We start from the raw sequence: 14,238 nt of genomic DNA, 5'->3' as shown, positions 1-14,238 counted from the left end.
TCCCCATGTTTCTTTCGAGGTGCTTCACTTCGCACTGTTCAAGATCTCCTTGGGACAGCCCTGGCGACACCATTTTCCATGACAAACTCCACTCCTTGATCCTCTTCCTCATCATCGCTGCTTTCCAATGGTGTTGCAGAGCGGGTACGTTTTCTGCTTTCAGCTTCCCCGAGTGGTTGACTAATTGCGTCGCTCGCATTTCCAAGAACGGATTTACCCCTCAGCGGCTCGGGTTGTGGCTGTTGGTTATGAAGGGGAAAAGCGCTGTTGGCATCATAATATCCACCCGTTGCCGTGCCAACCACTGTTGACGCGGATGCCGCCAAGTTATCTGCTGCAGCTATGTTGTAGGCATGGGCATAATACATATTGGCATCGTACATTTGCTGCTGAAGCTGCTCCGTGTAGAAGGCGTAACCCTCATTGTTGTCCTGGTTGGCGGCACTCGCTGCAGCGACGTGGCGCCAGTGTGTATAACTACGAACAAGGTACTGGTAATACTCGTGATACTTATGCTCTGGTGAGGCGAGGAAGGCAAAGTATGAATTAAACTTCGTCTTCTTCATTAGCTTGTTCTGGTACCGAGCACCATCACACGACGCTACCACGTACTTTGCAACTAATTGAATGATATTGTCTTGTTGTTCAGTGATATCAGGTGGGCGGAGGTCAATAGTATAACCGTCGTCCATCTGTTGCCCCTCAGGGTAGTAATAACCCGCTGCCTGCTGGGAGTCGTAGTAGTTACCGTCGGCGTAGTTCATCAGGTCACCCCGCCAAATGCCAAACAACTTCGCCTCCCTGGGTTCACACGCGTGCTTGTGCAACTAATGTATATTTGTATGTTACGGCCGAACGCACAGTGGGTAAAAAGCGATATGTTTGGGTAAAGGAGCCTTGAAGACAGAAAAGCAGATGACTACGGGGGGAAGGGTATGCAGTACAGAGGTGTAATGGTGACATTGCCATAATCATTCATTCCGCAACCACCCTGACACATGCACAGGCAAATGATGTGCTGGTCAAAACCAAGGACAAACCGTACACGCCCATGTTAAACTGAAAAAAGTCGGGTACGCAGCAGTCACGTTTCCTTTCTCAGTGGACGAGATAGGCTTTTATTCGTCTCGTACTTCGACATCTTTTTCAGTACCATTTACTCGCCACAAGCCTACGTATCGTTTTCCATGCCACGGTGCACTGTATTTGTGTAGCAGCGATAACACATACGGTAATCCCAATTGTCAGCTTTAACCGCCACAAGCTGACTACGCACGGGATAGCCACAGCGGTAGCATACGAACGTTTCACCTCTGCCGCTCATTTGGTATAGTTGAAGGTCCCCCCGCTTTCGCCACGCGAACATCACCCGGTCCGCCCGGGTTTCACCGAAGGTAAAGTCGAATTGCGGTCGCGTACGGACATCGCCCGGGAGGTGGTGGAACCTCTCGTACTCCCTCTGGTGTGTTGGGGATCCGGTTTGAACTCCACTGATACGACGGTGCAGGCGGTGGTGGCCCTTTTGGAACTGAAAAAACTTGCGCTTATAGAATTGTGGACCTGTCTGATATTTCTGACGTATGCTCTTTGGTGCAGCGCGGCGCATCAAGAAGCTACCAACCCCTCCCTTTATGTTTGGCATACCGCTAGGGACCACCGGTCTCTTCACCCTAACCCTACTGCCAACCGGTGCGCCACCGTGGAAGAACTCCTCGTCTTTCCTTCTGTACTTCACTCATCACCCCACATAGAGAATTAAAGAACGCCGAAGAGACTATGGAAAGGTTGAACACGTGGGATAGTGTGGCGGATAGTTTGCTGTTCCACCGTTAACGTATAAGTGCAAGTAGTTCCCGCCCTTTACCAACTCGCGACTGTTCCCTCTCCTCGTGTACGTCCGAATAAACGGCACCACCCACTTTGTCCCTTCCCACCCCAATCCATTAGGGACCCATCCCCTTATTCATCCTTGGAGGGCACCACTTACGCGTCACTTTTTCGGTTCTAACTCGTCATCAGGATACATTCAAACACCACACCCAGCTAATTTTCTTATTGTTACCCTTCTTCCTGTTTGTTTCCCCTTCCCTATGTGTCTTTGCCTTCACACGTTTTTAGTATAATTCCAACGAACGAGCACCGACAAGGGATCAGCAGATAGCGCTGTTCCTACCAAACCTGCACACATCCGCGGTTATGTAGCACACCACTAACACCGTACTCGTATTTGGGTCCGGTGCTTTTTTCCATCCACTAGCGCCAAGACCGTGTGGCCTTCAGCACTCATAAATGCGTCGAACGCACTCCAACGACATGGGTGCCCGTGTAACCGGGCAGGCATTCTTCTCCCGTGCGAATTGTGTGAGACAGGGATAGCATCCCACCACCCCACTCACGGTACACACCGCGGCATTGGTAACTGGTCGCTCACAAACGGGACAGACACCCGGCTGAGGGTCCGGTGTGCCCGGTGGGACTACCACATCGACGCCCCACTCAGGTGGGCGTGGGATGGTCAGGTCATCGCTGTTGGCATGAGAAGGACTAGCCCCACCCGTGTTGCCACTGAATTCCATTAGACGGAAACCAAGGAGAAGCACGACAATCAATACACGGCCAAGCATTAGGGCAGCCTGAGCACGCGGATTTGAAGCAGCGATGAGGTCATCACCTGTGGGGCGACGAAGCACAATACTAAAAATCCGGTGGAGCGGTGCTGTATAAGGCGTCAGTTCTAGAAGGAAGAGGATCTTGAAGGCTAAATTGAGGCCTTCCCAACCGGCGTGGAGCGCTGGGTAGAGCTGCAGAGCGAGTTGTTTCAAGCGTGCCCCGAGGGTTTGCCGACTCAAAGCGCTACCAGACTGTGATTCTCCCGCCACTTGTGCGTCTTTGTTTGCCTCATACCATGAAGCAAGGCGCTGCTGTAGGTACGGCTTCACCGTGAGGAGAAAGAGTGTAATGTACTTCTGTCGGTTGGTAAGGGGTCGGAATTTCAGGTGCCCGTATGGGGCCCTATCCGCTGCTGCAATTTCCCCTGCCTTCATACCTACCATGGCTTCGCCTACTGCACGAGAGTCTGTCGCTGCGGGTGTGTCCATCATGCGGGCTTCTAAAGGGGGGACGGGTGGCGGGCCACGCAGCAGCCATGACAGCCTCCCTTGACTGGGTAGCGGTCGTGATGGCGAAATGATTGTCCCACGGCAGAGGCTGAACATCATCTCGGCAAAGGACGTATCGGCGTGGAAAAGTAGGCGGTGTTCAAGTAATGCATGAAGAACCAACCAAATTTCCGAGTTATAGGGTAAAAGCGCTGCCAAATAGTCGCACTTTTCAGCGAGAAAGACATGAGCGAACTGGAAGGCTTTTCCCACGGTGGTATTGATGGAGTTCACAAGCTCCACTTCCATAAAGGTGGGAAGGGGGGAAGCGGTGTTAACCTGCGAGAGCAAATTACTCTCTATCATTAAGCTTGTCAGTGGTCAAATATTTCAGTTACTGGTGTTGTACTCATAGTTGGTGAGGAAAAAAAAATGGAGAGATAACGATGAGAGAATAGCAAACGCAGAAGTCCCACCAATGCCGGATAGGCACGCACCCGCTTTGTGCGCCAAAGATACAGGCACACCGGGGTTATTAAATGTTAACGCGGCCCGGGCTCTGCCACTGTTCATTGACAAATGCACGCTTCTCACAAGTGTCCGCAGGCCAAAAAAGTTCCTACAGACAAGAAACAACGCAACTGATGACTCATCTGTTATATATAACTTTGTCCATTCTTTTTGATTCCAACCCCTTCACTTCCCTATTAAATTGTTGACGGGTGGCTCGGAGACGCGAGCGATAAGTCAGCTGCACATGTGCTGGGTAATCACAGGTATCTCATGGGAAACGAGAGTCAGGAGGTGTGCCACGTGTGAAGACGGGGAGGGGGAATCATAGTTAGCACACAGCGTTAGTCTTGACAAAATGTGAGTGTGACACAACCAAATGAAATCACGGAGAGGAATAATCAAATAATAAAAAATTGGGGATCAGTGACTCTCCATGGTATAACGACCATCTCTTGTCGGTGCTAACTCTTCCTGCCAAGTGGTGACGGACCGGGTAGAGCACACTTTCCGACCGTTGTTGCGGTACCAACCCCCAGCGTCTATGGGTGCAACTAAGAGCGTGCACATGGATAGACCACCTCCAACTCACAAGGAAATAAGTCTGCACATGATATAGGACAAGCAAGGCTATAACGTCGCGTTTTCCTCTTCGTCATCAAGAACACTCTCACAAAGCGAGTAAGATCTCACAGGATTGCTATCTGAAAAGAAACCATTGAAGGAAATTTATAGGGGCATGCTCCGCATACCATCGTATATACCGTATATTTAAAGCGATAGTGCATGTATCAAGTCACCTCTCAGTGTCGTGCAAACGTGATGTACCTCACTGTCCCACTCACTAACAATTTGGCTCCACATTTCCTGTTCGGTGGGGATCCCCGCACTCGAAACGCAATGCAGCATCACCGCACGGTTACCGTAAGAGGCCAGCTGTGCAGCGATGCTGAAGGTACGCTGAGCACTCCCCACAACGATGTCCGTGTGGTCGAGCAGCTCTTGCAAGCTACCAAACAAGACAGGCGACACGGATGAGGGATCCGGTGGCAGAAGCTGCACCTGCTCACAATCCCGGCGAGCCACTGAAAGCCTATGTAGGCACTCCGCAGTGATACTACTCTTTGTACCAAAGCAGCTCAGCGCCTGCCTTGTTGCTTCGGTAAAGAACAGGTTGGCTGTGTGTCCATCCTTCCCTTCGGTTAAAGTTAGGAGCCCGCGCATCAGTAACAATAAGAGCCGATTGTCAACATTCCACGCGCATTGCAACGCCTCCTCAAACTCTGCCTTAGCCAGCGCCCCTCTTCCCATCTCCTCTTCTTTTACATTCGTTTTTGCCTCACTTAGCCTCAGTGCATCTATAATGTCCTCGAAAGCAGCTGCGCACCGACGGCGCTGGTTGATAGGGAGTGGTGAAACCGTAAAGCCACCGTTGACTAATTGCAGCGTGGCTCCAACATGTGACGCGTGTTGTAGTAAGGCTCCTTTCATGAGGGACACGAGCAGTTTGAAAGATGGGTTGCAGGGCTGAACGATGTGGGCCGCGACAGCCTCCGCTGCCCTAATATGAGCATATGGTAAACCCACATCAAACCCTGCAGTGTCTTCCATATCATTTTTTTCAACTGTGAAGCTTTCGTGATTTGAATAGGTACCAGCCTGCTCGGCGTTGTCGCTACCACCAGCAACTCGGGACCTATCATTCGGTGTCGTCAAGGTTCCTGGGATATGGCGTAGTGAAAGCATAGCCGCCGTTTGGGCTGCCAGCAAGTGGTAATATGCTGACAACCGTTGTGTGTCTTTGGTGAAGACTTCCATGTAGCGCCTGAGCTGCGAGAGGTGAAGGATCGCTTCCCCAACATAGAGCTGAGAAAGGCTGTGACATATCAGCGTTAAACGAGTCGCACACTTTAATATGACAAGAAAACGAATGTTCGACGAGGGGGAACTACAAAGTAAAGTTGGAGACAATAGCTTCTCCTTCGAGCCGCAAGACGCCGCAGTGGTCAAGAGAGTCATTTCCTCATCGATACGTTCCATCGTGGTGTGAAAGACCCGCTTCACGTCCACGTTGCATTCACCTTCGGCGCTGGCTTTGTTGTGCTCCACATTTTCCCCAGTTCCCACCGCCAAGTACAGCGTAATATACGTCCCCAGGGCGTTCAACACACCGTCAGAGACCCACCCGACCCTAACATCGACACCATTTTCTAACTCATCCCGCGAACGCTTGAGACAAGGTTCGTTTCTTATGGCTGTCACTGCTTGTGGGCCGTGGTGCGCCGCCGTTAGGAGCTGTCGCATATAGCTCAACTCGCGCGAGTGCCCAAAAAGAGACTCGCATTGCTCGAGCTGCCTAACAACATCAGTAAGCCGATAGTCAAAAGCAAGTGCACAGCAACAATAATGACCGAGGAGACGCGCTGCTGCCCTGGTAGAGAAGGGGTTTTCTGCTGAAGAGAGGCACTGAGCTGAGCAGCGTTTCTCCGTTTTGATCGAGCTGACGGGGTGCGAGTTCACAAACTTCGGGTACTCCTTTGCGGTTCGGAGCAGTCCATCCAGGGCCTGCCGGCGGGTTTGGTGAAGAGCCACCGCGTTACTTAGGTGGCCATCCGCTGCTGCTCCTAGTGTGGTCATAAGTTGTGCGTAGTACACGCGGCATAACTCTGCAGCAAGGTACGCCTCGCAACAGTGACGCTCTTCGTACTCCTGCTTCCCCACATTATCAGTCCCTTCTAGCCTTTGCGGGGCCCTGGGAAGCGCCGCGAAAACAATGGAACACCAGTGTTGCGCCGTTTCCAGTAGCTTAATTGCCTGCGCGTAACGCAACCAACGCCGATGCACCGCTGCGTTGAGGGCGTACGCCCTGCAAACAAGAGCGATAGGGACGACATTGCCATTGTCAGCTTCCCTTTCCTCATTTTCCTCCTTGTTCCTACATTCTTTGTGTTGCCCTTTTCCCCTTCGTGGGCCCCCGCCTTTCCCCCCTCTGGTAACACGGCTGGCGGTAATACCAGCACTCGTGCCGTTGCAATGAATACTTCCATTACTTGCATCGTTGTTTTTTTCCCATACAATTGGTTCCATGGTGACTCTCTCAAAGAAGCGACGAGAAAACACTGGCGCAAGCACCGAATGAACTAAGTCGAGGCGCGCAGCCTCGGAAGCACCACTCAACTGATCTGACTCCAACAGCATTTCTGCGGCTCTCACCCTAATGTATATTTCCTCTCCCCAATACCATCTGGGAATGGTCGTCCCGCGTTCCAGCAGCGCGTTCAGCGTGGCGAAGGCATGGAGCGAATGACCGCAAGCATACAGTTCTTCTGCAACGGCAACTAATTGCCGGATAGTTCGGAAATCCATTACTGCTTGTCACTATTATTACTGCTACTAAGGGGTATTTTAGGTAGTGGTAATGGCGACAGCGGTGAAGCACACGATTACTCCATATTCTCAACAAAGAAGATAGGAAAGTGAAAGTGATCCCTGTTGTGCCCAATCGATGGTTACGGCAGTCCAGTTTCCACAAAAGAAAATGGAGGGAAAGAAAGTTGTTGCTGTCCACCATAACCATATATATTCCCCAACCTCAGAAGTACCGTTTGGGGCGAAACCCAGCTGTCGAAATATCCTGTTGCCACAGCGATCGAGACTTGCGTTTCCACCCAAAACCCTTCTTGTCGATCCGTTCCTGCAACAACTGCATGTGAGGCCCACGTACACCGGAGGACCGGACGGCTGGGCCCCAGTTGTGTGGCATTGGCTTCAGCATCTGATAAGGCCGCCATGCACGCGGATGGTACGCGGCCACATCTGCTGGCGTCGTTCGGCCAACGTCACCACCTTGGGAGTCAGCTGGCCGTGTGAAGAGGGATAGACTTGATGATGGCGGGTGAAAGTGAGAGGCGGCCCTTGGAGTGGCGAGGCAGTTGCTGTTCGTTATACTCGACGGTGCGGGGAACTGCAGAGGGACACCCGCCGCTGCACAGTGCTTTTGAGCCAAGAAGCGCTTATAACAGTCCTCACTACGTACTCGAACGGATTCTGTGCGGGCTCGTATGCCGATGTTAACGGGGAATAGTCGATACCCCATGACATTACCTGTGGAGTCTTTTACTTCAAGCTCCAAGTCATCACGTTCCCCCTGTAGTGATGGAGGTGGGAGGCTTTCCGACTGTATTTTACGCAGCGGGAACGGCGGTTGCGCAAGATGTTGGATACAGATACCACCATAAAGCATCTCCATGGCTGCTGCACGGCGCAGAGGGTACCCGAGAAGCGATCGATTGCTCGGTGCTTGAGTTTTCAAAGGCGCGGCAGGGGCACCAACAGCGGCACCGGTGGGGCTCGAAACGGGCAACGAAGTAAGGCATGCCGCGCAGCGTCGCATGTTTTCCTTAACTGCGTTCCCCAACTTCTTTCCCGTCTTGTATCCCTTGCGCACAAACTAGTACAACTTTTGTCACCCTCTGCGACTGTCAACGTGCGTCAGCGTCCTCCTCAGGAAATAGGACCACGTGCCGCCCCTTCGAAATACCTTCCAGAGAAAGAGAGGTGCTATAATAGCTAGAGTAGAAAAACGTTGTAAAACAAATGACAGAGCAAAGGGATCCATAGCACCAGCTCTTTCTACGACGCAACACACCACAACAGCGACAATCACAGTGATGAGCACCCAACGCATACACATACACACACACACACACACACGCCGGTCGCGACCCTGTACTTCTAGCTGTCAGGTTGGGCCGCGTTGCAACTCTCAATAAGGATATCAGAGACCAACATCCCCACCAAACAACGTAACTTATTCTTCCCCGTGGGCATCCCAACGTCCCCCACATCAGTGTGACATCTCTCCCATTTAGTGCTAGCAGTGGTTGCACCTCCACTTCATTCACTTCGGTACACCAATACCACAATTCTTGTAGTGCTGCCGGATGGCCGCATGCTCCGGTCGTTTGCGACGCTCTTTCCACTGTTCTCCGAAAGGTTCTTGCGGCTCCTCATCGTCCTGCCGCGAGTCTTCTGTCCATGTTGTCGACACCTTCCGCATAAAGGCCTTATCCGGTCGGTTAAGCATTCGCTGCGCAATACCTTCGTACCTTCTGGCATCCTCCCGAAGCTTCGCAATAACCCGCTCTGCCCTAAGGAGAGTTGACACGGGTGGTGCTAATGTTGAGGACACAGCAGCAGCCTCTTCTGTTTCACGCACATGCGCCTCGTAGGCATCGGCCAAAGCCCCAGCGCACCTTGCACAAGTGGTAGCCGTGAAGTACAGGAAGGTTGCATCCTTGCTGTGTTGCAACGTCCTTTCGTGGACGTGAATCGCGTACTCCCGGGCCGCTACGTAATCCCCGCCTTGGTAATGCGCGAGTGCAAGGTTTAACAGCGCATGGAGGTGAGTCATAGTTCCGCGCTGGTGCTCCTGGTCGATACGTGCGAGGTCCTCCTCGACGTGTCGCCGCGTTTCCGCCGCATCGCTAAGATTGAGATAAAAGTGAAAGCTGCGGCACCGCCGTTGGAACAGCTGCGGGGCGATGTGGACTGCCGAAGGGGAGAAGGACGGTGTCAAGCCCACATGTGTGCTAAAGGTAACCAGAGACTGTGCACCGCGGCGCCAGGCACCTTCGTAGTGTACAGGGCCGCCACGAAGGACAAAGACCGCAGCTGCCACAGGTACTGCTGTCATCCTAACGGCAGCTGGCTGCTTCCGGCACATTGTTTTCCGAGAGACAGTAGGAGGCCAGTAAAAGGGGAGCAGAAGACATAACGATGAAATTAAACCGATAAGGAGTCGTACCCAGGTATAAGTTTATGCACAGGTCAGAAGAATGAGGAGGAAAAACGCACAGCTGAGGCAAACTCTCCCTCCCCCACCCCAGAAGGGACTGAGACCTTAACCAACCGCAATGCACTCGTCCCCTCACGGTAATCGGATTACTCGACTTAGTTAACAGACAGACAAACCCACCCGCTTGGAGGTGCCTGTACGCATTCCCACAGAAATGTGTTTCCGCCATATTTACCGCTGTGTGTGGGCATCGTTAAGCTGGAGCTCCGTAAACCTCTGGCAACCGCTCAATGGTGTAGCGATGCTTTGAAATGTACATGATGGGTACGCCAGGTATTTTACGCAGACGCCGCTTAAGCTCCTGGTCGCATGTTGCCACGATGTAAATTGGATGTTGTGTTACAGTCCGTACAACACAGTCATCCGCGTACTTGCCGTCACATGTCAAACGCTTGAAACGTTTGTCACGTGCGATTTTCAGCGCGATCCGAAATTTCTTTCCGAGTTTTTCTAATTCTGCCATCACGCAATCGCATACACACGGGATGACTTTCGCAAGCATGCAGTCCATCAATCCTTCCACAATTTCAATCTTGTTTTGCATGGAGAAGTTTATGAAGTTTGTGTCAAGCCAAATATGGAATGGCGGTCCAAGACTCTTGTTGTAGGAAAGAAACATGTTCGTTTGCAGCGGCGCTGCGACGGTTAATTGGTTCCGCTGAAAGCGCACAGCAGCAGTATCCTTCACCTTCGTTAGCACCTGCTCCGGTACTTCGTGATGGCTATCCATTTCCCGCTTCTTTTTCTGTGCAAGGTTCTTTTCCTTCATCAAAACCGTTTTAATGGCGTGCATCGCCGTGTTCTTTTTCTTACCCATGGTTTTCTGTGCACCCCTGCAACCGCGGTAAATGCTGTTGCACACGTGCCTTTGTGTTATGTTGCAGCGTAGAACGGCACTTGTTAGCGTGCCCTCAATTTTTCCCCCCCCCTTGACGGAGATGCTGCACCTCCTTCACTTCACTAGCCACGACTTAAAAGTAGTGTGTATGGGTGTGTGTGTGTGTGTGCGTTGAATGAAAAGGTGTAAACAAGCAGGTGGGGATGAAGCTGGAAGAGGTAAAGCTGATTTAAGGAAGGGAATAACGCGACATTAATCACTTTAAGTAAAGTGGGCACTAATATCACCGCAGCTAAGGGGTGTTGTAAAGGGGAGTGGGCGAAAACAAAGAGTGGACACCTTCACACACTGAGCGGAGAATCTCAACTCGATCCCCATCTTCGATGTGGTCACAGGAACACTTGCAAGGGATCTAAACCCCAAATCGGGCCTGTATGGCAGAAGCACCGCCTTCATCCCACTCCTTCTTACTAAGCCACATGTCGTGATTGCCAGCCGTCACCGCCGCAAGGGCTGCTCCACCTAAAAACGACATCCAGCGACGCCTAGGTGGATCTTCAACACACAGTGGAAAACGAGAGAGCCTCTCTGGGTCCCCCTTAACTATTCTCTCTGAATAGGCGGCTCGCATGTCGCGCTCAATACGACTGGGAAAACCGGGGAACATGGTTGAGCCACCGGAAAGTACAACGTGCGAATACAGAGCAGACCGCACGTCAATATCTGTGGCCTGAATGCAATTCCAGAGCTGGGAGGAAATGCCCTCGCACTCAACGTCTATTAAACGTGGTTGAAACAGCGCCTCCGTCGCCTCGAAGCGCTCCTGTCCGATGCTGCAACTGGAACCATCCGGTAGTAGGAATGTCTTTTCTAGCACCGTTGTCTCAAGCGCTAGTCGCTGCTCCAGTTTGGGGTCCACAGCAGCGTAGCAGAACCGCTCCTTAATACACCTCACCGTTTCAAAATCACTGCTTTGGTTAAAACTATATCCGCGCCGCTGCATAAGCCTGACAAGAAACTCGGTGATATTCCGCCCACCTAAGTCTACCCGTCTGTTCGCCTTGGGGATTGTATAACCCTCAAAAATGGGTGTGCAATGCGACACGCACTCGCCGCACTCGACTGCAACTCCCGTCTGCAGGCCGTTGGAGAACAGCGAGAGGACTCCCTGGGGTGTGGACTGTACGAATGGAAATTTGAATTCCTCGAACATGACCTCGTACAACTTAACGCGGTCTTTGTGACTAAAGAGCGGTGCCTCCGATATTAGTAAGCTGTGATCCTCTGGTTCAACAGAAAGCAAATTGTGAAAAGCATGCTTCCACAGATAACGCATGTCGTCCATATTCTGGATGACGCCATTGTGTATTGGAAAGGTCATGTCTAGAAGATGATGAGCACCATTACATTCATCACCCAATACAAGGTCTTTCGTCAGTGGATCCACTTGTGTATCTTTTCTTTTGCTACTCCTGCCTTCACTCATTTTAGTCTGGCGGAGAACGGGGCGGCCGACGGCGGTCCGAAAGAAGACTTCAGGAAAGTTTGACCCCGCAAAACCACACTTGAGAAAGCCACTCCCATTGTCTAGCACAACGGGGAGCTTTTCGCTCATTAGACCACGTCACACCGTGTCTTCCGTTGCTTTGCCCTTTTGCACCGGAAAGGGCCGTTTACCACCCAACCAAACGCCCAGAAAAAGTTTCTTATAATTTTTTTTTAAAAGAGGGGGTGAGACATGAGTAAAGTTTCAGCTGTGAATAAAAAAGAGGTGTAACGTACGAATATGTTTTTTATGCAATGGCCTTTTTTCCCTCCCTGATCCACCCCCGTGACCAGCCATCAGCCACTTGGGAAAAAGACTATACGTCTTAGCAAAGATAAACACGGAGAGGGGGAACGCGTTTGTCGTAAAGCTCAGCTTCCTCCGTTTTCACCTAACAAAAAATAGGCGAAAACCTTGTGCTTCTCACTCATACACCGTTCCTCTTCGTTTATTTTTGTCACACCCTTGGTTCCCATTATTTAACTATAATGTATCCCTAACAACAAACTGGGCCAAAGAGTTAGGCCCGGGATAGGGATGAAACACGGTCATGCTGCGCAAAACCGAGCAAAATTGGAATATAGAACAGGGAACTCAACGTGCGTCCAACGGATTTAAAAAAAAAAACGGTAAAAGTAAAAAAAAAAAACAGACCGATATCGCGCGCTAAAAAGAAACATGTGTCGTGCTGCCGTTGCACGTCTTGTGAAGTGGTAATGATTCTTCCCTACTTTTTACACGCGTGCGCTAATCAGAAGGGAGTTGTAGAAGAAGGAAAGGGATGGACAACAGACCTCCATCACTGCTGCCTTGTTCGCGCCACACTTGGGCACTCATCATGTTTTGTTCGTTTCGCCGGGTAGCGGCTGCGGTCTTCCACCGGAGTCGCTGCCCCTCGGGCGCTCATAACCGTCCGGGACGTTCAAGTCGTCTCGCCTATAACTTTCCCACACCGCCGTGACTTGATTCATCTTCTGCCGTAACCACTGCTGTCGTATGTCTGCGCGGTGTTGGCGCATTGGAACAAACTCTGTTTCTGGAATACCAAAGCCCTCAATATCAGCAGGTTTCATGAGACCGCGGTCCATACGACACCGCAAATACGCCCGCACCTGCTCACGACACATGGGAGTGACGTAATCGTTACTCCTGAGGCACGTGTAATATTCCTCAATTTCGCTCTTGCACTCACGATAGTGGTCAAGTGGAAATGCTCCGAGATCTGGGGCCTTAACACTCACCCGCATGCTGTTTGCCGTTACGCCATTTGCCATTTCTTTTCTCTTCTTTTGCTCTGTGTAGCTTCTTGTTTTGTTTTTTTTTTTGGCGATGTACCTATCTGTTTATCTTACTCCTTGGTAACGACGGTCTCGGTGAGTTAGGCCAGGGTTGTCAGGATTCAGGGAAGTAAAAACGTCACTCACCATCACTGTCGTGAAATAAATTGTGATCAACAAGGGACACGTTGTGTTTGCGCAGTTGAATCGCCTCACGTGCAACTTCACCGCTGAGGGTCACGAATATGAGAAAACGAATACACAGGAGGGGATAAAAGCAGGCAATGACCCGGAGCATCGTAGCTTGCCGCACACCAGTAAGCACATAAAGAGCGTCACTGTTTGTTAAAAATAATAGTAATAATAATGCAACCAAACACTGAAAAGGTATACGCACCCTTCCACTATAACTGATACAAAGGACTAGAAAAGCGGCTACACGCATACACATGGATGCCGTCCTGATCAACAACCATCAGGCGTTAGCAAAGAAGAAAGCGACGAAGACAGTCTCAACTGCGAGCGAGGTGGAGTCAAGAACTGACTATCAGAGGAATGACCCTCAGCCAATATGGCTTCTCCACCCCATCCCTGCGAGGTCTTTGGGGAAGGTGAGAGGATGTTATCGGCGATCTGACATCTCAGCGACAAGAGTAGCTCCAGTGGAACTTCCCACTCCTCCCCGGGGCCGCGGGGAAATCCGGCACCCACCGGGTCGTTTTCCACGTCTGTATGAAGGGCGTCGCTTGCCGCTGAATGTGAAGGTTTTGTGGTACTGTCGGCCCCTTCTCCACATGGGTGGAGTCCGATGTGTGGCCCCAATCGCATGACGGTGGTTCTCCCCTGTTCTCTCCCACATATCATGCCGTGCGAACTGGCTGTTGGAGTCCTATTTTTGACCTCGCGCACCAGGGGGTCGTAGACCCAAGACGGAGAGGGATCAGTGGAAAAGGCATGCGAGACCGTGTGACGGCGGTCTGGTGTTATCGTATCCGTTGTCGCCGCGCCTTTGGCGTGATCGGTGTGATTCCTGTTTTTGTCACTGCACGACTCCCCAAACCCGTCACCACTTCGAGAGCGGTGACGTTTGGTGTGCTGCCCATTGGGCATCT

At 51.5% G+C, this 14,238-nt stretch overlaps 11 protein-coding genes across 11 annotated transcripts; all 11 read right to left on the bottom strand.

Moving 5' to 3' along the window:
* Positions 1-38: 38 nt before the first annotated feature.
* On the bottom strand, positions 39-764 carry TbgDal_X19460 (RNA binding protein, putative; the record flags this gene model as incomplete). Its single annotated transcript, XM_011780800.1, has 1 exon — positions 39-764. One exon carries the CDS (start codon positions 762-764, stop codon positions 39-41), a length of 726 nt encoding a protein of 241 aa, XP_011779102.1.
* A 407-nt stretch (positions 765-1,171) lies between these two features.
* On the bottom strand, positions 1,172-1,642 carry TbgDal_X19450 (hypothetical protein, conserved; the record flags this gene model as incomplete). The annotated part of the gene is made up of 1 exon (XM_011780799.1): positions 1,172-1,642. One exon carries the CDS (start codon positions 1,640-1,642, stop codon positions 1,172-1,174), a length of 471 nt encoding a protein of 156 aa, XP_011779101.1.
* A 634-nt stretch (positions 1,643-2,276) lies between these two features.
* Positions 2,277-3,464, bottom strand: TbgDal_X19440 (peroxisome assembly protein, putative; the record flags this gene model as incomplete). Its single annotated transcript, XM_011780798.1, has 1 exon — positions 2,277-3,464. The coding sequence occupies one exon, from the start codon at positions 3,462-3,464 to the stop codon at positions 2,277-2,279; it is 1,188 nt and encodes a 395-aa protein (XP_011779100.1).
* A 915-nt stretch (positions 3,465-4,379) lies between these two features.
* On the bottom strand, positions 4,380-6,974 carry TbgDal_X19430 (hypothetical protein, conserved; the record flags this gene model as incomplete). Its single annotated transcript, XM_011780797.1, has 1 exon — positions 4,380-6,974. The coding sequence occupies one exon, from the start codon at positions 6,972-6,974 to the stop codon at positions 4,380-4,382; it is 2,595 nt and encodes an 864-aa protein (XP_011779099.1).
* A 226-nt stretch (positions 6,975-7,200) lies between these two features.
* Positions 7,201-8,001, bottom strand: TbgDal_X19420 (hypothetical protein, conserved; the record flags this gene model as incomplete). Its single annotated transcript, XM_011780796.1, has 1 exon — positions 7,201-8,001. The coding sequence occupies one exon, from the start codon at positions 7,999-8,001 to the stop codon at positions 7,201-7,203; it is 801 nt and encodes a 266-aa protein (XP_011779098.1).
* A 507-nt stretch (positions 8,002-8,508) lies between these two features.
* On the bottom strand, positions 8,509-9,333 carry TbgDal_X19410 (hypothetical protein, conserved; the record flags this gene model as incomplete). Its single annotated transcript, XM_011780795.1, has 1 exon — positions 8,509-9,333. The coding sequence occupies one exon, from the start codon at positions 9,331-9,333 to the stop codon at positions 8,509-8,511; it is 825 nt and encodes a 274-aa protein (XP_011779097.1).
* A 325-nt stretch (positions 9,334-9,658) lies between these two features.
* On the bottom strand, positions 9,659-10,282 carry TbgDal_X19400 (hypothetical protein, conserved; the record flags this gene model as incomplete). The annotated part of the gene is made up of 1 exon (XM_011780794.1): positions 9,659-10,282. The coding sequence occupies one exon, from the start codon at positions 10,280-10,282 to the stop codon at positions 9,659-9,661; it is 624 nt and encodes a 207-aa protein (XP_011779096.1).
* A 433-nt stretch (positions 10,283-10,715) lies between these two features.
* Positions 10,716-11,918, bottom strand: TbgDal_X19390 (actin-like protein 2, putative; the record flags this gene model as incomplete). Its single annotated transcript, XM_011780793.1, has 1 exon — positions 10,716-11,918. One exon carries the CDS (start codon positions 11,916-11,918, stop codon positions 10,716-10,718), a length of 1,203 nt encoding a protein of 400 aa, XP_011779095.1.
* A 767-nt stretch (positions 11,919-12,685) lies between these two features.
* Positions 12,686-13,123, bottom strand: TbgDal_X19380 (hypothetical protein, conserved; the record flags this gene model as incomplete). Its single annotated transcript, XM_011780792.1, has 1 exon — positions 12,686-13,123. The coding sequence occupies one exon, from the start codon at positions 13,121-13,123 to the stop codon at positions 12,686-12,688; it is 438 nt and encodes a 145-aa protein (XP_011779094.1).
* Positions 13,124-13,265: 142 nt separating this feature from the next.
* Positions 13,266-13,577, bottom strand: TbgDal_X19370 (hypothetical protein, unlikely; the record flags this gene model as incomplete). The annotated part of the gene is made up of 1 exon (XM_011780791.1): positions 13,266-13,577. The coding sequence occupies one exon, from the start codon at positions 13,575-13,577 to the stop codon at positions 13,266-13,268; it is 312 nt and encodes a 103-aa protein (XP_011779093.1).
* A 14-nt stretch (positions 13,578-13,591) lies between these two features.
* TbgDal_X19360 (hypothetical protein, conserved) lies at positions 13,592-14,236 on the bottom strand (the record flags this gene model as incomplete). Its single annotated transcript, XM_011780790.1, has 1 exon — positions 13,592-14,236. A coding segment is annotated over one exon (645 nt), but the record flags the coding sequence as incomplete, so codon positions are not given.
* Between the last annotated feature and the right edge of the window lie 2 nt (positions 14,237-14,238).

This window comes from Trypanosoma brucei, chromosome 10 (genome assembly GCF_000210295.1).
Source record: "Trypanosoma brucei gambiense DAL972 chromosome 10, complete sequence".
Taxonomy (NCBI): Eukaryota; Euglenozoa; class Kinetoplastea; order Trypanosomatida; family Trypanosomatidae; genus Trypanosoma; species Trypanosoma brucei.
The sequence above is the reverse complement of the archived record's forward strand: the minus strand, read 5'-3'. Positions and strand labels throughout refer to the sequence as shown.